Source organism: Anguilla anguilla, chromosome 10 (genome assembly GCF_013347855.1).
Source record: "Anguilla anguilla isolate fAngAng1 chromosome 10, fAngAng1.pri, whole genome shotgun sequence".
NCBI classification, from domain to species: Eukaryota; Metazoa; Chordata; class Actinopteri; order Anguilliformes; family Anguillidae; genus Anguilla; species Anguilla anguilla.
In genome coordinates this window covers 29,859,323-29,884,618 of record NC_049210.1, presented here as the reverse complement: position 1 = coordinate 29,884,618, position 25,296 = coordinate 29,859,323, and the positions used below count along the sequence as shown (strand labels likewise).

The window sequence follows — 25,296 nt, the reverse complement described above, 5'->3', positions numbered from 1 at the left end:
AAAAGTAACCATATATAGTCATTGTTGGTAACCCGTTGTATATGTGGAATAAACCCCTCCGGGCTGTCCCGGTTATTAGAAAATAATGTAGGCTACTTCGGTGGTAGTATGGGGTTACAGAAGAAATCATATTACAGATGGACCGACGACAACGTCAGTGGGCTAATTTGCCTAATCTTCGCGGTACTTTAGACCCCGGTGGAAACGCAGACAACCATTGGCTGAAGGAACCTTTTAGTTCCTGGTAAAGTAGTTCCTGGGACTGAAAGTTCCGGGTAATTTTGGTGGAAACGCGGCTTTTTTAATAAAATGAATACATTTGCCGTCATGAAATGCATATGGGTGGCCGTGAGTGAGTTTTGGTAAAGCAAATATAAGCGTAAGAAAACGTTAGTGTAAAAGAGGAAATTATCTGCCTGAGGGCGAGGCGGGATTCAAGCCTTCAACCGGAGGTTTACCAGTCTGTGACTTTGTTAGGGCAGCACCATGACATAGCTATGCAATGCGTGAAATATCATTAGCAAACCTGTCCGTGGTTTTAAAGAAGAACACAGGCGAGTAAGCACAGAAGAGCTCCCGTTGAATCCATATGGCTTTGCAATATTGTAGCCGGTTAATAATTGAACGTGCAGACAGTACGTCATAATGCAGTGTATACGTTCGGTGAACGGCGGGTAGCAAAAGCAATAATTGAGAAGTAGTAGACAATTATTAGTGAGGGTAAAAGCAAGTTAAAGAAAGGCACTCCTAGCTGGGCTTGAACCTACGACCCTATGTTCCCAAGACTGTAACTTTGTCCACTAGGCCACAGGCGGACTAGCTGTTTGTACTGAAAATGTTTCAGAGTAAAAAGGTATGGGTATTTTTCGTGTGTATGCGAGTTTTTGATTGGCTCGTGTAGGTGAAGATTTGGCTGGTGTCGGTAAAATGTCCAATGGGGAGACATGTTATTATTGGGATAGGCGGAAGGAAAAATAAGAATGAGAAGAAGAAGAAGAAAAAGAAGGAGAAAACGCAAAATCCCCTTAGTTTGGGGCTTTATTGTGTGGACATGTATAGTTGTTTATGAAATCTGTCTGTTGAAATAGGGTCAGAATGTACAGCATTTAATGTAGGGCTGAGTGTCTGTGGCTGTTGTTGTTATTTCTGTGGGGAACCCTGAAAAGTGCCAAACTCTCGGTGCTGTATAGGTATGGGGCATGCCCTCGCCAAGGCATAACTTGGCGGGATGGCATACCTGCCATCCCAATATTCGAGGCAAAATTGGATATGGACTTTTCACATTGGTTAAAAAGTTGTGAAGTATTTTCTAGAGTTAGTTGATGAGATTCATGACCTATGTGAAAAAATGCTTGCGCGCCTTCCTTCCTGCACTCAAGGGCAGGAGAGAAGATCAGTTGAGGGTTGAATAGGCATAGGTTTTGGAACCTTTAACACATTTTCCCAAGCTAGGTGGCGAGGGCAGGCCAAGAGCACCAGTGTTACTGAGCAGGACACGCCACTGTGGTTTTAAGTAACAGTTTTTGCTTAAAATGAAGTTGTAGATGGTTGACACATGAATGGGACAGGATGGGCTGAGCACTTAAGAAAATAAATGATGAGAATAAGGGCACCTTTCTCCAGCGTGTCAGGGCCTTTTGAACACAGAGTAGATGGTCATGTCTCACTGCCTGCTGCTCATTTTCTCTTCTGCAAGAGAGAGTACACACCTCATGAATAAACACATGGACATCATGGACGTCAATGCATACTTTCAACAAAGCAAACACCTCATTTCATCTTCTTCCATTCCACAGCTAACAATCTCTCCTCCATCTCCCAATCAGCATAAAGCAGGTAAAAATAAAAGTGATTAAAACTTGATTAAAATTTGGTAAGAGTCATAACAAGAAAAGATCACAAAATGGGTCTCATATCTTCACTTTCACACAAGCTCTTTCATGTGAAACTGCAATCCTCTGGTGTTACCCTGATTGAATTAGGGCAATGTTGTCTCTCCATAGACACAGGGTTTTGTGAAGCAGAGTGTTCAGGTACAGCCTTGCTGAAGCATTGCTTTTCTCCCGCTCCTCCCTCTCCCAGTCTGCTCTGGAACGCCAGTGGACAAAGACCCGGAGCAAAGCAGATTGGTCTGCATGTAACACCGCCTGTAATGTAAGACAGAGTTCAAACAAGAAAAGAAAAACTGTCCATAGAAATTCAGTTTGGAAATCAAACTACAGGACGTGGTGGTCTGAGGAGGACTGCAATGGGTTTTTATCCATCCCAAGAGAAGTACAGGTGTACAAAGGCCCATGTGATGCAACAAAGTCAACCAACTAAAAAAAGTCTGCCAGCTTTGCATGGGCACCCATTTTCCCTGTATGCACTTGAAACTCCCCCATAATGAGAGCATTTCCCCAAATTGATAAAACAACCTGCTTGCTTGTGAAACCATGTCCAGATGTCATTTGGTTTCATTTCTTGCATTCCCTAATATTCTTAATATTCCAAATATAACTGAAATATTACTTTACCATCCTCTCTGCCAACCGTTTGTCCCTCTGTTCTTCAGACTGAGTCAACCAGGTGTAGAATGCCCAGGTACATGTCCGCTGCCTAAGAGCAGTAACATTTTCTTTAAGATACAACTTAAGCAGCTTATCTCAAACTTGTCTTAAATGCAAATAGAGCTTTTTAGGGGTCCAAGCACGAAGTGCTGGAACCCTATTGTTTTTGCTTGGATTTTCAGGGGTCCAAGTACCACAGGTGCTGAAACCCTATTGTACACTAAATTACCAAAAGTATCTGGACACCCCTTGGTCTGGGACAGTTTTTCATGGTTAGTGCTACGCCACTTAGTTCCAGTGAAGGCACATCTTAATGCTACAGCATACAAAGACATGCTAGACGATTCTGTGCTTCCCTATCAGTCTGGGAAAGGCCCTTTCCCGTTTTAGCATGACAATGCCTCTGAGCACACAGTGAGGTCCATATAGAAATGGCTGTCGAGAACGGTGTAGAAGAACTCGGTTGGCCTGCACAGAGCCCTGACCTCAACCCAATCCAAAACCGTTGGGATCAGTTGGAAAGCCAACTGTGAGCCAGGCCTAATTGCCCAATCAGTGCCCGACCTCACTAATGCTCTTCAGGCTGAATGGAAGCAAATCCCAGCAGCAATGCTCCAACATCTAGTATAAAGGCTTCCCAGAAGTGTGGAGGTTTCATAGCAGCAAAGGATGGTCCAACTCTATTAATGGCCATAATTTTGGTTATGTTGGATTTGAGGTGTGTAGCAGCCAATAATGTAATAACTGCCAATAACGTAATAATTTTTCCGTTCTTAATGTAATAAAAGCCGATAATGTAATAACTGACCAATAATGTAATAAAATTTCTGAACCAATAACGTAATAACTTTTTTCACATAATGTAATAAGTTATTAGATTATTGACTGGTTATTACATTATTAGCTGGGTTAATAAAAATCATTAAAAATGTAATAATATACTTGTATCACTATGTATAAGTTTTATTTATTATCAAGTGTCAGACTTCCATAACACTTAGGCCTACCCTTACTGTTGCTTCTTTCAAATAGCTGCTCAAAAACCATCCTGACCCCTGAATCTTAGTCCTAACTCTGAGAAAACACACACACACACACACACACCTACTCTCTCTCTCTCTCTAGGAATTAATTGTTTGTGTAACTTGATGGTTGGACTTATCTCCAGCCCTGCCTTATACTCCTTTGCCATTTGAGTACCAAATTAAGTGGGAGCACGCATGTTTGCAAACACAGACAATTACTCTTATGTTGTATAATATGAAATCTATACCTCTTTGGAGATGCTGTGTTCTCAAATAAAAAAGACCACCACTTCTTTCCATGAAAAATATAATCTTTAATCAAGTGTATTTAAATAACTTCTTCAACCAAACTGGCACTATTATCCCTTGTGCTCAGCTTTCAACCTCTTAATGCAAAATTCTAAACTGTAAAATATAGTATATAACATGACCTACAAAGATAACTTTCAGTTTTATCATAATAATAAAGGATGGTTTACCGTCCCTTTTTTTAAATAACTAAACATTCTCTTGATACACATTACATTTAAAGTATCTATACCATTGGTCCCAGCATCATGTTTTGTCTCAGAAAACAATATGTGTCATTTTATCAACAGAACTACTTAGTTAAATATTTTTTGCCCAAACTAATATAAAAGTAGTACTGATAATTCTTTTAAAAACATGTCTTTTGCACACCAAATTAGGAAGTATCGATAAGTATTGGTATTGATAAGCAGTATCAATAGTGGTATTGGTATTGATAAAATCCGAACCATGCCCATCCCTAGTTGTAGAAACTAACTAACTCACGAACAGGTGCAGTTTTCTTATGACATGGCTTGCCATTGTGTCCCTTTCTCTCTTGTTTTAAGCACTTCTTTCATGGTGACTCGACTTGACTTGCTTGAGTCTAAACACAGTGACATGAGACTTGCTTGAGACTTGAAGGTTAAGACTTGAGACTTGCTTGTGACTTGCACAAGTGTGACTTACTCCCACCTCTGCCTCACTGTCAGGTGAAAAGAAGCAGTTGGCGACTCTACATGTATCAGAGGCATGTGGTAGTCTACACCCTCCCCAGACCAACAGAGGATAGCGCATCGACCAGGACCGTGATACACACACAGAATTGGTATAACGATTAATTGGAGAAAATGGCAAAAATAAAAAAGAATGAACTATAGATATCATTTGCTTCGGTTTTAGACTCTTTGTTGAGCTTGTCAAGACTGTATTCAAATAGCCAGGGATGTCAATAGGGCAAGGATTCTGATTTGGTACATTTTCATGTAACCTTTCAGGAGTCAGGTTTGGTATATATACATAGAGAGAGAGAGTGCTGAATAGCTATAATAGTGTGGTTGAAACAGTTTGCTTGAAAAAGTTATTTAAATACATTTAATTAAAGATGACATTTTTCATGAAAAGAAATGGTGGTCTTTGTATTCGTGGACAAAGCATCTTCAAAGAGGTATAGATTTCATATTATATGACATAAGAGTAATTGTCTGTGTTTGCAAACATATGTGCTCGCACTTCATTTGGTACTCAAATGGTTAAGGAGTAGAAGGCAGGGCTGGAGATAAGTCTAACCAAGCACCACAAACAAATAAATAGTCATAATTCCTAGAGAGAGAGTAGGTGTGTGTGTGTGCATGTGCGCGCGCGTGTGGTCAGGTTTTTGAGCAGCTATTTGAAAGAGGAAGCAAGGGTAAGTGTCATAGAAGTGTGACACTTTATAGCCAAAAATAAAACTTAAAGCGATATAAGTATATTATTACATTATCGGCTCCTGTTATTACATTTTTTATGATTTATTTAAAAACCCTAATAATGTAATAACCAGCCAATAATGTAATAACTTATTACATTATATGCAAAAAGTTATTACGTTATTGGTTCAGAAAATGTATTACATTATTGGTCAGTTATTACATTATCGGCTTTTATTACTGTAGCCAATAATGTAATAACTTATTACATTATATGCAAAAAGTTATTACGTTATTGGTTCAGAAAATGTATTACATTATTGGTCAGTTATTACATTATCGGCTTTTATTACTGTAGCCAATAATGTAATAACTTATTACATTATATGCAAAAAGTTATGACGTTATTGGTTCAGAAAATGTATTACATTATTGGTCAGTTATTACATTATCGGCTTTTATTACATTAAGAATGGAAAAATTATTACGTTATTGCCAGTTATTACATTATTGGCAGTTATTACATTATTGGCTGCTACAAGGTGTCCACATACATTTAGCCATATAGTGTATTTGTAGGAGTTATTACGGGCCCAAGAACAAAATTGCTTTAATTTGTTCAATTTATTCAAAATGGCAGTAAATTCACAATTCTAGGCTAATGAGTCATGGAGGCAAATTATTCTGTATGTAAAGAGGGATCTTGTGACATTAATTACTGGTCCTCAAGTCAAACAGAGATGTTTTAATTTGGTGAAATTCAATGGACTGCTATAGCATCACCATGTGGCCAATTGGCACCAAATTTAATAAGTAAGTAGATAACATTTCATCATCGCTATTGTAAGTATTATTGCTCAAAATATTTTGGGTATATATGTTATTTTTGAGTGTCATTGGTTAGTGCTATTTTATAATGAGGATAGTTCACAATGTAACGTAAATGTTCGTTGGTAGCTCAGTAGTGTTTGTGTTTCATGCACCAGATATGACATGAAAGCTGGAACAAAAAGAGGTGGATGGTTGAGTATTGTTTTAATGCTGTCCCATCCCCATACAAGAAAACATTCCATACGGTAGAGTACAGAAAAACATATAAATAAGAGTTAATGATTACACATTTAGGCCCTGTACCACATTGTGTGACAATGTTTTTGCATTATTTTTCTTATCTGATATCAATGTGTCATCTTAAACCTTCATAAGGGGCATATTTATATGCTTTATAATGGACAAAAAGCATTTTATTCATTTATGGAGAGATTTTGGATATGTTTCTTGACCCCTATATATTTTAGACCACTGCACTGACAGAAAGCTTGTAATTCCCACTTGAAAATTATGCAACAGTGAGTTTCTTGAGTCAAAGCGGTTGATTTGTAGTGAAATACATAATTATGTTATGATTTACAGCAATGCATAATTTAGACATTTTGGATAGATTTGGAGACTCTGGGTACACTGCTTACTTTTTGCTTCATAGATCTTTAGTAGTTCTACATATCCACCCTTGTGCACTTATGGTCAAGGAGTTTGATCCAGGTCATGTATAGTTTAACCTGTTTTATATATGGGAGCCCTCAGTATTTCATTGCAAATTGATTTTTCATTTTTGCCAAGACAATTGCATCTGTGACACTTTATTAGTTCCTGAATTTCAGAGCAAATTCATTTTTCATTTTTGCCAAGACAATTGCATCTGTGACACTTTATTAGTTCCTAAATTATGAATATAAACAAGTTAGTATTGTTTATGGCACAAATGGCTTGCTTCGTTTAAGCCAGTTTTCAAGTCTCTGTTATACTCACATCTGGAGTTATAAAGCTTTAAATAGGCTACCCCTTAAATGGGCAAGGATTAGACAGATTTGGGGTTAACTGGTAGTGAATGTGCATGACTGAATTCTAATTTATTAGTGTCTAACCTTACAAAATGTAAAAGATGGAACTGTACATATGGCTGTTGAACACTCTGACAACACAAAAAAGAGTAAAAGGCCACTAACTTTAAAAAGATTTTATGGGTACAAATAAACTGGCAAGCTTATCAAAAAGTCAGTTTCCCATCCCCCCATGCAAAGACATATACAGGCATTTAGGCTACTGTTAGAGGCAGTGGATGGGTTGTTTAAAATTGCCAGCGTGGGCTACCCTTGTCTATAATCCAAATTCAACCCCTAGCCCCAAGTAGTTCCCCTGAAGTGCCCTTAGTATTATAACTTCCTGACATCACAACGATTTGTTTTTCCATGAAAATAATTTAAATAAATCAAATACAAAGTATTTCATGTGTAAATGTATTTGAAAATACTTCAAATATGCATTTAACTACATTTTCAAATACAAATACGTATTTGTATTTGACCCAGGTCTGGTTTTAGGTGACTTTCTCTTTGGTTATTAATTTGTCTGCAATGGCAAAGCACTCAAAATATTTCTAAATGGCAATCCTGAGGTGCAGTGAAGTAGAAATTAGCAACTCATCCTACGCCGGTCTTGTGTCACAGACCTGGTCTGACCATGCAGTCAGTGCAGGTGCCAATCGTAGAGTACTCAGAGTACTGCATTGCACTGCCTGATCTTCACTGACACGTCCTAACTGTGCCTCCCCTCCCATTTCAGTGTCCCTACTGACGAAACTGTCAGGCACATAACAATCCATGAACAAACTAGAAATACCGCCTCGTGGTTGTATGCCTCCGCCATCACGTCATCATTTTACCCTATTAGACATTTGTGTGGTTTAGGTTTTAGGTTTTTATTTTTTCAAAGTGTCATGCACCAAAAGGTGCCCAGCCCACATGGGCTTACAAGACACTACAAAAATAACAAACAAGAGCAATAACATAGCATAATGAGAGCAAAAGAACAAATGTAATATAATTCCATTCATGTCAATTAATGTCAGCCCAAATATGAACATAATCCTGCTCCTTAGACATTTACAGATATAATACATAATTTAGGCATATCTGGGGCACAGCCTGTGCCTTAAACACATCAAACATAAAGCGCCCTCGCACGCTGTTGATAAGCATCTAACACAAATTGAGCTAGGTGAAACACTTTGTCTGTAAACAGGTAATGAAGTCTACATTCATCAGACATAGAAAACAAATCAGGACATTCAGTAGACATTTTAAGGAAAAGCCTATATCTAAAATTATGATATGATGGACAATAGAACAAAAGTGCATTTCATTATCGACCTCTCTCAGATCACACAGGTGACACTTTCTATTCTCCTCTGGAATTGAATGGAAGCGTCCGGTTTCCACCGCTAGAGGCAAGATACCACATCTCAACTGGGCACAAGCAGACCTCTGTGCTCTGGTCAGGTTAAGGGTAACATAGTGCTCAGGGTGGTAATTACTCTTAATCAGACTGTACGTTCTCAGTTTTGGTTTACACAAAATTTGTTCTGACCATTTCTGTTTATAATTTTCAAATAGTATTATTTTAATTTGACTAACGCTACAAGATAATTTATTCCTAAATATATATTGAAGACCTGCCTTACCAAATATTTTTTCAAGCTCCCTTGTCCAAGAATAATTATTTAAAAAATCCCGACAGAAAATTTGTTTGGTAAGTCTATTATTGGGCATATTGATTAATCTGTTCCACAGTCGCAACATGTCACCCTTATGCCGCACTTCACATGGCTCCCATCCCATCACCACATACTGCAAGTTTTGGGGCCATTTTATGCACACCCAGAAAACAGCGCATAGCTCTGTTCTGAACTGCGTCACACTTTGTTTGCTTACAATAACCCCAGACTCCTGCACCATAATCTAAAATAGGAGAGACACAAGATTTATACAACTGTGTATAGGTTTTATAACCAAGATCCCTACATAGTTTAACCTTATTAAGGACAGCACCCAGTGCCCTACCTGCAGAGTCTGATAAAACTTTTATTCCTTCTTCAAAGGTAAGATGGTCATCTAGAGTAAGTCCTAAGTATTTGTAATACTCAGTGAGTAACAGAGGTGTTGAACCAAAATGAAATTTAAACTTGGTCTGTAGCTCTCCCTTCTTCCTAAAATGCATAACCTGAGTTTTATGTTTGTTTATCTTCAATCTCCATTTGTTACACCAACAACAAACAATATTCAACAGACTTTGCAGATCATTTTCAGTCTCTTCAAGAAGGACTATATCATCTGCGTATAGAAGAGTGCCGACCGTAAAATCATCATCTAACGCCAAAAGCTGCTTGCTTAATTTCTAGTACTAGATCGTTTATATAAATAGCAAACAGCGTGGGAGAGAGCACGTCCCCCTGTTTTACACCAGATGGGGTTGGAAACCAACCTGTTCTATGGTCATTGACCTGCACACATGCAACTGGGGTTTGATAAAAAGCTTTTAAGGCGTGACCATCTATACCAGATTTTAGTCATTTGAAACTGAGAAGGTCATGATTTATGCAGTCAAAGGCTTTCTGAAAATCTATAAAACAACTAAAAGTAGGCTTCCCTTCTTGTATTCTAGCACAAGCTATAGTAGATAAAGAATATATGTGGTCAATACAAGCTCTATTCTTTCAAAAGCCATTTTGTTCGTCTACCAACAGACCAAATGTTTCTAAATAACAACACAGTCGCTCATTAAGAATGCTAGAATAGAGTTTATAAACGCAACTGAGAAGACTTATCCCCCTATAGTTCAAAGGAACTCTAGGTTCATTATTATGGGACTTAGGGATTGGTTTTATTATAGATTTGTGCCAAGCAGAGGGGACCAGGCTATACTTAAAGCAAACAGAGAAAAGATTACCTAAAAGTTTAAATAAACAGGGTAGTTTCAATAGTTCATCTGGCAGATTATCAATACCAGTTGCTTTTCTCAGTTTGAGCCCACCAATTGCCCTTTTAACTTCCTCTTCAGTGATACTAGCATTTAAGTACTGATTGAAGGAATAAGAATCCTTCTGCATATTAGCCTCCATAATATTTTTAAGATCAACTATCCTGGCAAAAAAACAATTATCCCACTCACCTGAGCAGTTACTTCCAGAAAATAAAGAACCAAAATCTGTTTCCCATTTTTTCAGAATACAATCAATAGCAAAGACAGAGGATCCATTTTCCAACACCAGTTCCATTGGGATGGATTTACCTCAAATTATTTATCATATTCCAAAACAACTGGGGGTTATTAGTTTGCAGATGCTCTATTTTTAATTCTTGCCCCCTCTCATAATTTCTTTTGCAAGCCCTCAGTTTTCTGTCAAAATTATTTTGTCTAGCCTTAAATTCATTTTTTAACTGTTGCTTCCTCATATCCTTACCATCACACTTTAGAAATCTTTTCTCAGCCATCCTCATTTCCTTCCACATTACTTTCAACTGTCTATTCCAATAAGGGTTACGTTTCCTTGAAAATCCACCTTTCCAGTTGGAGCATGGACTTCTACAAACTTCAATTACATTACAAATATATTTACAAAATTCACCATACCATTTATCAATTTCTTGTTGATGTTGTACTTGAGTGAGCTTATCTAAGAGTTCAATAAGCACAATTTGACACTCACTGGAGGAGAAGAGGTGAGGAGAAACATTTCTAATATTCTTCCGTGGATACTGTCTAAGTTGAACAATATCTGAGACCATATAATCTTCAGTAGAGCCCCCACCTGCTTGGAAGGTTAAGACCAACATAGAGTGATCAGGTACTCTGCACCTATCACCTAGCACAGGGGTGGCCAACCCTGGTCCTGGGGAGCCGCAGGGTCTGCTGGTTTTTGTTTTCACCTTAAATACAACAACCACTTAGACAAAAGAAACCAGGTGAGGTGAGTTAACTGTGTAATCAACTGCTTTAATTGATCAATTAAGCGCTGAGTAAAAACAAAAGCCAGCAGACCCTGCGGCTCCCCAGGACCAGGGTTGGCCACCCCTGACCTAGCAGGTTGAGACAACTGAAGCTCCCACTCTCAATTAACTCATTAGGACTGTGGATGTTCAACTCAACACAAGTATTTAAACAATTGTGAGGAGTAATTATATAATCAACAACTGCTTTCCCTTTTACGGATATTGAGGTAAAATTATCATTCCCAGATATCCGTCCATTCAGAACACAACATTTGGAGTCCTTCAGAAATTCCACCAACATTTCACCGTGTTTATTTACAACATTATCCAAGCTGACTCTGGGTGAAACACCCCTATCAATATCACTAAAGCTGCGTTTCCACCGCAGGAACTTTACCCCGGAACTAGGAACCTTTTGAGGAACTCAGTGCGTTTCCACCGCAGGAACTAGGGTCTAAATAGTTTAGGGGCCTTATTTTACCCCCAAAAAGGTTCCTGCTCGGGGGGTAGTACTTTCCAAAAGTACAGGAACCTTTGGGGTGGGGCGCAAGCACTGAAAATTTCTGATTGGTCGACTACTTGCAGTGTTATTTTTTTTTACTTTCAGCCGCCATGTTTAAAAATCTCCAGCCGCAAAACGATTTATTTTCATAATAACTTAAAATCAAACTTGTATGTTATGCGGCGCAGTAGCCTAGTTTTGGTTATAGCCTGCCAACGTCTTGGAATTATAACGTGTGCTCTTCTGTTCTTTTCTTGCTTTAGTATTCGTTTTATAAAATGCTAAGCATTCGTGCTGGGACAGCATATTACGTACCAAAACATTCAAACGGATTAATTCGGTTGCTGAATATTTTCTTCCGGATTTTCTTTGTTAGCCCGTTGTAATTGACTCAAAACGTTTGATACAGTTACGTGAGGTATGCGGTAGTTCTGCGTAATTCACATTGGTGATACAGTAAAAGCAAACTGGAAATCACCTTCCGCACTTTTTGTCAGGGTAAAATAACAGGTTAATTCTAGTAATCGTCCCTTTAGCTTTTTCAGACTGCCGTAATTTTACTCTGCCATTCTTCAATTCCACAAAAAGACCAGGAAGACTATGGACTAATTTATGGTGCATGGTTCGCATCTGGAGGGCACACTTCGCTGCTCGGCTAACAGTAACTTCGAAGGAAAGCAAACGGTGGCTGTACCACTACTAATTTAAATTTTCACGCAAGTCCGAGTTTTCGTTCTATTCTTGTCATTTTGCGATTTGCGATATGGAATTGACGATGAGAAAGTAATCAAACAGCAAATTTTTTACAGCGTGTGCATGTTTTCTGCTGTTGTTGCCAGTTATACATATAAATGTGAATGCATTCGGTCGCTTCGGATGTCAAGACATGAAAGCGAATGTTTGCATAAAAACATAATGAATGTGTTTGAGAGGATATATAAAACAGTTACAATCTGACTATTGGCCTGTTACATCCTATTTGTTGCATAACAACGGTCCAAGTTCAACTACCAACGACAGTTTTGCTTGACAACGGTAAAATAAGCCCAAACGGCTGCAGAAGAATATTTCAATTCCAGGTGATTAAATCGATAAAAATAAAAAAAATACAAAAGTAACCATATATAATCATTGTTGGTAACCCGTTGTATATAAGTGGAATAAACCCCTCTGGGCTGTCCCGGGTATTAGAAAATAATGTAGGCTACTTCGGTGGTAGTATGGGGTTATAGAAGAAATCATAGGACAGATGGACCGACGACAACGTCGTTTTTTCATACGTCAGTGGGCTAATTTGCCTAATCTTCGCGGGACTTTAGACCGCGGAGGAAACGCAGACAACCATGGGCTGAAGGAACCTTTTAGTTCCTGGTAAAGTAGTTCCTGGACTAAAAGTTCCGGGTAATTTGGGTGGAAACGCGGCTTAATACAGTCTTCCAGCAGCCCTATTCGACTGTTCAGATCTCCGCATACATAAATAGCATCAGCTTCTAACGAATTATAAATCTGAACCAATAGGTGATTATACAACCAGTCAGCCCGTACTGATCCTTCAGGGGGAAGATAGCAAGAGAAAATTCTAAAGGAATACTCTGACACCAAATGCTTAAACTGTAAACCAATTATACCATCTACTGATTTATCAATCAGACTAACCCTGTACGACCTAAAAATTTCATTTTTTACCAAAATACCGACACCCCCCGACCCTTTAGGGGCCTTAATGTGAGTTTTTCTGTTAAAGCCAAACCAAGTATATCCATCTATATCAATCGTATTTAGTCCGGTTACGTGCGTTTCATTGAGGGAAATGAAGTCCAGATTGAAGCTAAATAATATCAGGAGTCTAAGTTCATAGTTCATATCCGTCCATCCATTTATATTCCAGTGCACAAGAGTGAATTGTTCCGGATTTGCGAGCTGGGCAGATGATCCTCAATTGTCGGGCCTCCGTCTCTGTTCCCCATCTCGGTTACCATCCACACCTGTTGTGCGTCTTCTAACTCTCCCGTTCCCTGAGATATAAAACTGTCGCCCGGAGGGTATTTCATCCAATAGAGTTCTAAAGTTCAATTCAATTTGCCTTTCGGTATGAGTCTTGGCTGATCGAATGTAAACTTTCTGAAACTTATCGTTACTCTTCAGCCTTTGTTTCTTGCGTAGCACATCCACCTTATCCTGTACAGAGCCAAATTCCACCTTTATCACACTGGGCCGTCCTCCCCTTTCTCTCAGTCTTTCGGCTGCCATGACTCCGCGGGGGCTCTCCCATTGTAGTCCCTCGGTGAGCAAGTCCTTCACCAGATTCATAACGTTTTCCCCTTCCTCACAATATATGCCGGAGATAATAACAGATACATCGGGATCAAAACGAGTGTTGGTTTTATCTTTCACCTGATCAATCTTAGCTTCCATTTGTTCAATTCTCGCCACTACGTGGCCAATCTCCAGATAAAAGTTATCTTGAATTTCCTTAGTTTTTTGAGCGAGTTCCGCTTTCAGACTGTTTTCAATGGCTAGCTTTTCCAGCAAAACGTGCAGACTGTCCACCTTGGAGTTTCGTTGGCTCTCGAAAGCCTCTTTCATCCCGTCTATTTTATTATTGAGCATTTTCAACTCCTGCAGCACAATGTTTGACAATCCGGAATCACTATCTTTCCGCTCTTTCTGTCTCGTAACTGACCCGTCATTCGACATTTTGAGCACGCTTGATTTCCTTGATTAGTATTAATCCTTGTGTGAAACTTTGTCATAATTAGCGCATTAATTCTTGAGTTATGGCCAAAAATGTGTTTTGTGAGGTCACAGTGACCTTGACCTTTGACCACCAAAATCTAATCAGTTCATCCTTGAGTCCAAGTGGACGTTTGTGCCAAATTTGAAGAAATTCCCTCAAGGCAAAAGCATGTTTTGTGAGGTCACAGTGACCATGACCATTGACCTTTGACTACCAAATTTGAAGAAATACGCTCAACGGGTTCCTGAGATATCGCATTCACGAGAATGGGATGGGTGGACAGACAGACGGACAACCTGAAAACATAATGCCTCCGGCCATGGCTGTGCCGTCGCAGAGGCATAAAAACAATGCAATTGCTCGCCACGCACCAGCCCAAAAAAAGAACCCATAGTCTTATGGTGTCTTTTCTGTAGATATGCAACTTTTACAAAAATGCGTTCATTGGACAGTCCTATTGTTCATAAATGTGACATGCTGTGGAAGAATTTAACAGACTGTCTTCACTCTATGGACAATTAAAAGGATGACTTATTTAGACTATTTCTTTATGCTTAGTGCTTTATCGTGGTTTTTTGGCTACTTGATATTTAGTCTGAGCGTGCTGCCAAATATGTAACCTCCCATGTTTAATTAGTTCTCTTAGAGGAAGAAATATTATCTATTTTTAACACGAGAAAGGCTGAGTTTTTTTTTACTACTACAAACCTCCAAGCCTGACACCCAACAGCATCAGGCATCCTTCATTACTGCATTGATTGCAGCATCCACAACAACCTAATTTCATAAAGATAATGAAACTTTATCTCTATATTCTGATTGACTTTTACATATGCATTGTCTCTGTCCCCTTACTCATCAGTTCCACAGGGAACGCACAGCTTTGGTTGTTTGTGTGAGCAGGGACCCCACACAAATTGATTGCATTTCAAGCAGTTGTCTTTAGCCTTATTCCGACGGCATTAGCCAATCTGGCACCATGTTTTCTTCCCAGGAGTGATGGGTGTTGCGAGGTGATGCTGCGACCGTGGCTGCTTTGGCGGCTGCTGCTTCTGTCTTCGACTTCATGCAATTTTCACACAACTTGCATGCCAGGTCCATGATGAAGTCATTCATCAGTAATTCCAGTGCTTACTTTGGTCCCATTTGTTTGTATGATTTTATCATCCTGTAGCCTATTCAGAGTTTATCCGAAATCAAAGTGTCAGTGAAAAAGTGGAGGTGTTATCTCCATGGAGTCATAAACCCATCATTTCTATAAATACTGTACAATGCCCACAATTATTGATCCTCACACTGAAGTCAATAATCAAAGTACACCATCTATATCAAGAGATTGCAGTAAAATAATTTGTGATTATATGTGCAAAATTAGATTAAATTGCACTTGACACAGCAATTTGGCTTTCTGCCAGCCTGTAGTTAGCTCACTTTGGCAGCTGGGTTAGTAGTCTAATGTTAGCCAACTCCATAACCTAGCTAGAGCATTTTTTCTGATGTTAAACTGTTGCTACTTCTGAACAAGTGAGATCGTCTGCATAAACAAATAAATGCACCCATTTGGGACATAAAGACCAGCATTGCAAAGAATTTATTTAGTGCTATGTTTTTTTTGTTGTGGAAAATAAATGCTTTTTGTCATAGGAAGAACGAGGTTAAACTCAAACGCTCATTTTTGTGTCATTCATAAAAAGATGCCTTAATCTTGTGTTCTAATTGCACCGGTGTGTCCATATGCTTCAGGGACCACTCTAGAACTGTAACAACGGTGTGACCAACTTGCCAAAGGGTTTAAGTTTAAGTTTAAGTTTATTAGAATGGTAAGATTTAAAATTGTTGTTCAAAAAAGATATGGAAGCAGAACCACCAAACAATCGGTATCGGCGCAGGTTTTCCCCAAATTGGAATCGGTATTGATCAGAAATTTTCATATTGCTGCCCTAATAAATTTTATAGTATAAATTTTAGATTTTGTATTGTATGAATAATTTAATTAATTAATTAATTAAAATTCAGAGTGTAATCTCAAGTACTTCTCAAGCTGCAGTCCATTTGATGTAGGGGAAGGGAGGTGTAACATACTGCAAACAATGAAGTATGTCTTAAATGAGAATTCTTATGTCTTAAATGAGAAATAACAAAGTGAAAAATTACATTTCATACATTTTCCCTTGTACTGTTACAACTTTTTCCTAAATACCAAGCAGGCAACTGAAGATCCATTTTTCCCTCTCAAGTTTCCCTATCAAGCACGACTTCCACTCCATGTCAACCAACAGGATCACAAGGAATGGACTAGTTACATACAACTTGGGCACTCTTCCAATGCAGAGGACTTTTTGTGCTGATGAGGCTTACCGAATATGGGCCTCTGCTGTCCCAATCCTCTCTCGGGTTTTCTTTTTCTGTGCAACATAGTCTTTCCAGGAGTTAAAGAATTGGGGCAGGGCCCATCTTGCATAATAGCGGTCTGCCCTGAGCTCCATCTTCTGCCACACACAATACAGCATGTTTACAATCAATTCCTGCAGTCTTCTATACACTATGAACTCAGAAGCACTAAAATATGAAGACACTAATTGCAATCAAGGAATTAGAAGACAGCTAAAAGCACTTGCATTATATAACTGCATACATATATGAATATGCATATTTAAAAAGACTAGAAAAACCTATCACCTGTGATCAATGCATTTACAATTACATGATATACACAGTGAATGGTAACTATAAAACCATCTACAATACAATCATTAATAATAAAGAAAAACCCTCTGGCACCTAGTTTCCTACACATGATTTCCCCTCAGAGATAAACTGAGAAATCCAGTTTGCCAGTGTTTGCAGTAAAAAGCTTGCTAAAACAAACACAAATACACCAGACGAATTTCCCCACAAACACCCCGTTATTTTTAAATGGGAGACTGTTGATTTTCATAAATCAGGAAGTGACTACATGCAAGATTATGTGCATGAGCATTGCTTACCTTCCTAATTCGATGTTCAGAGAAGCATTTTCTCCAGCAATGCAGGGTGTTATTCAGCAGAGTCATGCTGTTCGTAAAACAAAACAAATTACCACACCACCAAACTACAGTTTCATCACTGTTTTGGGCATCCTGTTCCATTTATGTTTTCTAGAGAGGTTTTATAATGACAATAGTTATTATTAACAAAAACAATGGAAATCTTTTGAATTGGGAATATCCAAAACAACTTTTTGCGTTTACTTTTTATTAGGCTTCTGTCAGAAAGCATAATACATTTTAATCTTTAATCAGGGGATTATGCGTTTGGTAGCGTGTGTGTGTTTATCTGTCTGCAGCTAATCTCTAACCGGCCGGTTAGGGGCCGCAAGTGATCAACAAGTGATTCGCCAGGCAGAGATCTGCACTCTACTGAGTGCACTCTTCTAGTTTATATATATTTTTAAACCCATAACATTTCACCAACCTCCAATTAATCATGAATGTTGGGACACAAATCAGTCCTTTCATTTACAGGGAATCGTTTTTTTTTTAGCAACTGCTAGTGCTATCAATATCCATTTGTAATTACGGCACTGCAAGATCGGCAGGATAAATATGGCTGGGCAACTGTTACTTAAAGGTTATCCCGCATGGCCATGCACAATAATTCTCCCCAGTAATGGTTTAACTTTCCATACAAATACACTAAAATTGAATGTCATGACCTGTAATGTTGCAAGAAGTTTGACTGTTGCCATGATGGAATGGGGAGGTTTGTAGGGCGATTTACAGATGTGTGACTCATATCAGACCCCCAAAGTAAAACAGGCTGTTTACTGTGCGGATAGGGAGTCAGCAGGGTGTGATAAAGAGACAGTGCTCAGCTGCAAATCATCCCATTGGATTAGCATTATGCATTATTATATGTAAAACTTTGCTTCTTAGGTCCATAGGACAGTGTAATCATGTTTTGTATTGTTAAAAATCCAATGTCATGGGGAACAAGTCTCGGCTACAAAGGTTAGCCTAGTGCGATATGCTTAGCAAGCAGGATCACTGATGTACTGATATTGTCTTTATTTGATGACTTAAGGTTTTTCCTTGTACATAACATTTCCAAACCTATGTGGACACCCCAACTAATAAGTGGTTTTGGCCGTTTCAGCCACACTCATTGCTAACAGATCCATAAAATCAAGCACACAGCCATGCAATCTCCATTGACAAACATTGAACACAGAATGGGTCATACTGAAGAGCTCAGTGACTTTCAATGTGGCACTGTCATAGGATACCACCTTTCCAAAATGTTAGTTCATAAAATTTTAGCACTGCTAGAGCTGCCCCAGTGAACTGTACGTGCAGTTATTGTGAAGTGGAAATATACAGGAGCAACAACAGCACAGCCGTGAAGCGGTAGGCCACACAAGCTCACAGAAAAAGACTGAGTGCTGAAGCGTGTAGCACGTATAAATCATCTGTTCTCGGCTGCAACACTCACTACAGAGTTCCAAACTACCTCTGGAAACAACGTCAGCATAAGAACTGTTCGTTAAGAGCTTCATGAAATGGGTTTCCATGGTGGAGCAGCCGTACATAAGCCTAAGATCACCATGCGCAATGCCAAGCGTTGGCTGGTGTGGTGTAACACAAACTGCCATTGTATCTATGCAGGCTACACACGCCAGAGGTACATCCATGTCTAAATAGTGATCTATATAGAGCCACACTACTGGCAGATTACTTGCAGTCTCCTTCTATGCACAACTGTTAGCAGGAAAGGGTAAAATGCTATTTTGGAGTCAGATAAAGATAACATTAAATGAATCCTTTTCCAGTTACACTGGGTAAGATTACCTTAGCGACTCAGATACTTCTGCTGGTTGGTGTATCTTAGGGATTTCTTAAAGGCTCTAGGTCATCATTTATTTCATCCAGAAGAGTAATCATTTCTATGGTTGGGAGTTTGTCACAGAAGTTGCAGGTGTCACAGATTCCATGATTATAGTCTCTTTTTTGCCAGTTCTGTGTCTTCCCCCATTTTAATGCTTTCCGTGATTAATACATAATCAGGCACACTTATATCTCCACCTGTTATTTGTGAGATCCTCATTAAAATGCATATGCATTAAGGAGAGAAGCACAACTTGTGATGACTCACTAGATGACTTGTAAACTGCGCTTCCAGCCCCATGCACCTGTTTGATACAAACGATGCATGTTTCTGCAGCAGAATGCATCTGACAGGGGCGTTTCTAGGATTCAAAGACATCAGGGGCTTAGCCCCAGGGGGAGTTTTAGTTTGGTGCGCGCAAAATTTTTTGGGGCCCGCAAATTGTTTTGGGGCCCATTTATTATATTATTACATATACAAACATTACTGTAGATTACAAAAAATAATAGTGACAGTGCTATACTAATCTGACTAGTATAGGGATATAATGTTGAGTGACTGTAATATGTATGTATGTGGCTATATTGCAAAGCAGAATGAAGACAGCTAGATGTAGTTACATAATTAATGTAACTGGTTATGTTACAGTAGAGAAACAAACTAACAGAGTAAATAGCTACATGATTCAATATAACTGGCTATACAAACACACTTAGTTACCAGAATATGTATATAGATATACTGTAACTAAATTAATAAACAAAATACTAGCCATAAATAGCTAGTTAACTACCTAGCTGCTTACCCTATGCAGCTGTGAGTGATGATATGTAATGGCTTTTCAAAAAATATTTCATACTAGCATGTAAACTGGCAAGGCACTGGGCAGGCAAGCTAGAAAGAATACATAGCGAGTAACAATGTTAGCTGGCTTAGCCAGCCAGTTACGTTAGCTAGCTAGCTAACGTTGTTAGCTAACGTTAGCCGTACTGACGTTACTGAGCTGGCATCACAAATAATTATTTTGCTGATGTTACACTTCTAAATCTGATTTTAGCTTGCTAATAGCCTAATTTTAGTTAATAACACAATTAGCTGCATGTATAGCCAGTACCATTAACCCTGTGCTGCCCTGCACAAACCTGAATCTAGCTGTTCTGCACTCTCTGGCTGCTGACTGGCTCTCAACATCCGCTGTAGCGTTAGTTATATTCTCAATCTCATCATTATTCTCCTGAATCTCCTCCTCAACAACCTGCCTCGATATTTCTTTTAAAAATCTGCGGATATCCACCGTTTCAGACAGTTCACTGACGATAACATTACTGAACGAGAAATATTCAGACTCGTCTACAGAAATCTGCCTAGTGTGTATTCTGCGTACGTTTGTCTGGACAAGCGGAACTGTCAGTCTGTCACTCAGAACTCTGTGATTGAACTTTACTGTACCAGTGCTAGCCATCGAATCGTCTGATTGCAACCTACTGTGCCTACTAGTCAGTCAGGTTACTTACTGCTCGATTTGAAGGGGGTGATTTGTGTACGTTAGGGCTCCATTAAATGGAATGATATTTTGTGCTGTATCTCTTTTTTTGAGTGTCAAAAAATTTTTTTTTTTTTTTTTTGGTGTCAAAAGGTCCGGGGCTGGATGAAAAACATCCAGGGCTTCAGCCCCGGAAGCCCACCCCTAGCGACGCCACTGCCATCTGTGCCTGAAACTAGCTGCAAAAGGTTAACTAACCCTGGCCCCAGTGATTATTGCTCAATGCTAGGCCAGGAGAGCTTATTCAGTTTCAAAACTATAACTGGTTTGAATTTTCAAAGGGGAAAAAAACCTAGTGATTCGCAAAATTACACCCTGCCCCTTTTGTAATAGCATCTAGCATTTTTCTTGTTCTACAGGAAATCCTGAACAAATCTACCAGAAACCAAAGGAGATGCAAAAGAGTGGACAGAATCAAGAGAGTGATAAAATGATTGATGGGGAGGGATATATGATAGGTTGTTATACATCAATGAAACTGAATTGGATGTTTCAGAATGCAAGCATGCTAAGCTACACAGTTGCTCATTTCTTTGTAAATCAAACTTAACATGTTCTAAATAGTTTGTAACATGTGTAAGCTGCTATGACCAAAATATTCAATTTTATCACATGAAATGGTAGAACTCTTTCCCAAAACATCCATATCAAAAGTACCATATAGTTTTGGCACGATCATACACCATTGGCACCAACATACTGAGAAAAATTAACACTGTATTTAACCAATTACTACTACTCCAGCTTTACAGCACCAAATTAGAACAAGAGGCTATGTGTACCTGTAGTGCATGAGTGCCATATCCCCTTGTTGTTGATGGTTCCTTTCCTCAATTTCCTCGTAACTTTCCTGCCAGCGATGCCAATACTTGCCAATCACCTGTTGAACACACGCACACACACAAAAACCTACATACACAAAGGTTCTTTAAAAACTGGTGTCATCTTTTAGTGTACTTATAATGTTCACTTGCACAAAAAAACCCTGATTTAACTTGATTGTTCTACTGATGAAAAGCTTTAAATAAAAATGTGCATTCTTCATAAGATGTAATTTCTTTCTACACAAGGTGATGTTCCTGAAAATAAAATGCCAGGTCAAAAGAATCATTTCCACCGGTATTTATAGCATGCCTTTTCCTCAATAGATCTTACACAAACATTTTCATTTAATTTAACAAAGATGCATCTACTAACACTGTGTTGGTACTGCTGGAGTGCAACATTCTTGTTAATTTGACGAGCCTTCCGCTGAGATATATTCAGGGTCAGGAGTCTCAGTCCCATGCGCTGCAAAAAAAGCAGGAAGAAAATGAATGGAGCTAAACCACAATTTTCCTGTAATAACCATGTATATCAGAAAGTGATTATTCCTCCTAACCATCAGGCGGCGCCTGTAGTGCTCACGAGCAAATTGGTTTATCTTTGTCTCCTCCAAACATTGATTTGTATCTTTGCAGAAATTCAGGAAAAAGAGGATTTATAAGGACATTGCTGACTCACTACATCAGCAGAAAAAAGGTCAATACAGCCTCCTCATTAATGAATCTTTATTGGTTTTAATAGTTAATAGCCCAGATAGTTGCATATTGAGCTTTGGGAACACACATCAAATGGAATAAAGTAGAACAACGAATAGAGAAATGCTCAGCTTACGGTGGACGAACCAGATATCCACATACCTTACCATTTCATATAAGTGTTTCAAAAATGTATAAAATGTTTTATTTGTAACCGTTCTCAATAATGTATTCTTGAATAAGAAGTGTTACTGGAGTCGGATGAAACAAGTATCCGGTACGGATAATGTACTTTTTACGAGCACGAGTACCATCCGAGTAAAATGTGTCAATATCTGTACTCGTGATAGGCCAGCCACACACAGAGCTCCTCCTCTACACAGAGCCTATACAAAGTTCACTGCTGCTGCGCCACACAACACAATTTTGCCATCGTCACGGCGATCTATTATCTATTGTCATATATTCTCAAAAAAATGAAGTTTGCAATTCTCAGATTCGGATCGACAAATTATTCTCACCATAGCTAAACACACATTTACTGGACATTCACACGTAAGCACATATTACTGATTAGCTTCTAGCTTGCTACAGTGGGGCTAACTAGCCAGTTAACTAGCTGCTACAGTGGGCTAACTATCCAGTTAGCTAGCAACTACATCACGTAGTACATGATATAAGCGTGTACTTGTATTTCCCAACATTCAGCAATCTCATACACACACTCTCCTAGCGTCATTGACATCCTAGCATTCTTATACATCCACTGTACTAATGCAATATCACTTTTGTGCAAATTTAGACGTCGTCGCTCACCTGAAATCACAAGACATACAGCACATCATGGTTAGCCAACTGTAACCTGGCGCGCTCTGTCTACTACTGTCTTCACACCATCAGTTCATTTAAAAAACTAATAAAACCAGAGTAACGATAACAGCGTCTTTTACTGCTACCACAGAGTGAATGCGATGATAAGAAAATTTTTGGTTACGCTGACGTATAAAACACTATTCCAAAAGCAAAATTAGACGTTATACATCATTAGAAAGCTTATATTCTCACCTACTGAATAAATGAATTGTCAATCAAGCCAGCCTGTACTAAAAAGGGCGACAAACGACATGTGGTATTCAGCACAGCTATTTTGGAAGGTACCCAAGCATCACAAATGGGCGTATATTTCACAAACGGATTGTCCAAGACAATATATGACCACTCAGTCTCAAAAGGGACATCTCTACGCGTAAAACCAACAGTAAGGTTGTGTATTTATTCAATATTTAGTCCCAGATATTGACTGTAGAATGACATGGTATCATTTTTAAAACTTTGTCTCGTTTATTTCGTTATTCAGTGAGCAGCGTTTTCACTGCTGTATTGGCATATCTTAGGGCTATTGTCGGGTTTTCTTGTTGCTATGACGGAATATGATTTTTGAGTGCTGAAAGAATATATTTATGAATGCCCAGATAGACAATATTGTCCGTTATGTCATGGGTGGGGGGTGTAGTTGCAGATGAGACTGCAGGGAGGGGATGCGTGTTAAATGAACGACCAGAGCGACAATGGTGGCGCGGCGAAATTCCGTATTTGGCATAGTTGTCATGTTTGGTCTACTTATGAAACTAAAACAAAGCCTTTCTGTTTTTAACTCATACTTTGGTTGCAGTAGCACTGAATGTCTGAGTTCAGCAATCTCGGCACGCCGGCGTGCCGACCACTAGGGGCTTTGCTAAGACGTTAAAATACCAACTTCTGGTTATGCCCTGTAACACTTCCGGTTTAAGCCCCGCCCATTCCGAGTACGAATATGGACACAGATAATTTTGTTGGTTGAACAGATACAGATACAGATAATGGTGCACTCGCTCATCCCTATGGAGTATCATAATTAGATTATTCCTTCATAAATAATAAAAACAATCAGGACTTGGTAGTATCCTCAGACTTTTGGTCCCCACTGTATCTTTGCTTGCTGTACTTGACTAGTTTGGTAGTCTACACAGCTGAAGTTATGAGGTGTGTGAGATTAGATGGGGTTCCCAATAGCAAGTTCCCAACAAGGCCTCGTTGTGCAAGAATTAAGTGCAATGAGATCCCCAAACAAAACACTGCGCTCACGCTCACTCGCTCACTCGCTCACACGCACGCACGCACGCAAGCACACACAGTTTCACCCAGCTTAAGAATTTCTCAATGCAGAAAGGGATTCTGTCACCAAGTAAGAATACATACATCCATTCATTTTCAATCTGGGGGATTGTCTGTCCTTACGGTCAAGCAAAAACAGTAAGTAATAGTGTCAGCGTATATGTCCTTTAAACTCAACGATTACTCAGATTGTTCAATCAACAGAATACTGCACTGTGATAAAATACAGTAGGTTTGAGGAGGATACAGCCTTTCCAGCGATGCAGTGCCCGGAGCTGAACACGTTGCTGTGCCAAAGCAGATACAGTCTGCCACGTAGCCCTCTCATTCTGTCTGTGCAAGAACTCTTCTTGCCATGTACTCCAACACCTCCTCAAGACCATGGAATGCCTTGCGTGTTTGCTTGAAACTGCAACATAGCACATAAATACAATATTAAAAAATACAATGGAAAAAAAACATGTATATGCATAATTTTCAGAATAAAGTTGACTGTAAACATGGTTGCATATTCGGTATAAATCACTGTTTTCAATAGGGGTGGGGCCATTTACTAAAAATAAGTACTTATGAAAGGGTTAGTCAATGTTGACTGATCTCTATAATGGACAAGGGAAAGCTCCAAAAGACCTCAGTCATGTCTACAACATCCAAGAGTCCTTGGTGATATGATGGTTAGTGTGTTACAACAGAAATTCAGAAGATAATTGGGCGGCAGTGTAGTATAATGGGTAAGGTGCTGGTCTTGTAACCTAAAGGTCACAGGTTCAATTCCCGTGTAGGAACTGCCATTGTACCCTTGAGCAAGGTACTTAACCTCAATTGCTTCAGTATATATCCAGCTGTATAAATGGATGCTATGTAAAAAAAAAAAAAAT

General features: G+C 39.0%; 1 protein-coding gene across 7 annotated transcripts in view; it reads right to left on the bottom strand.

Moving 5' to 3' along the window:
• Positions 1-25,296, bottom strand: part of sfi1 (SFI1 centrin binding protein) — a 101,798-nt gene that overhangs the window by 46,717 nt on the left and 29,785 nt on the right. For all 7 annotated transcript variants that reach the window (XM_035379171.1, XM_035379177.1, XM_035379173.1 and 4 more), the window contains 9 exons: positions 24,666-24,827; positions 22,126-22,196; positions 21,942-22,034; positions 21,527-21,624; positions 17,326-17,392; positions 16,697-16,827; positions 2,517-2,598; positions 1,969-2,147; positions 1,614-1,689 (listed from right to left, as the gene is read on the bottom strand). In XM_035379171.1, the coding sequence (XP_035235062.1) occupies positions 1,614-1,689; positions 1,969-2,147; positions 2,517-2,598; positions 16,697-16,827; positions 17,326-17,392; positions 21,527-21,624; positions 21,942-22,034; positions 22,126-22,196; positions 24,666-24,827 (959 nt within the window). The remainder of the gene's footprint in view (positions 1-1,613; positions 1,690-1,968; positions 2,148-2,516; positions 2,599-16,696; positions 16,828-17,325; positions 17,393-21,526; positions 21,625-21,941; positions 22,035-22,125; positions 22,197-24,665; positions 24,828-25,296) is intronic.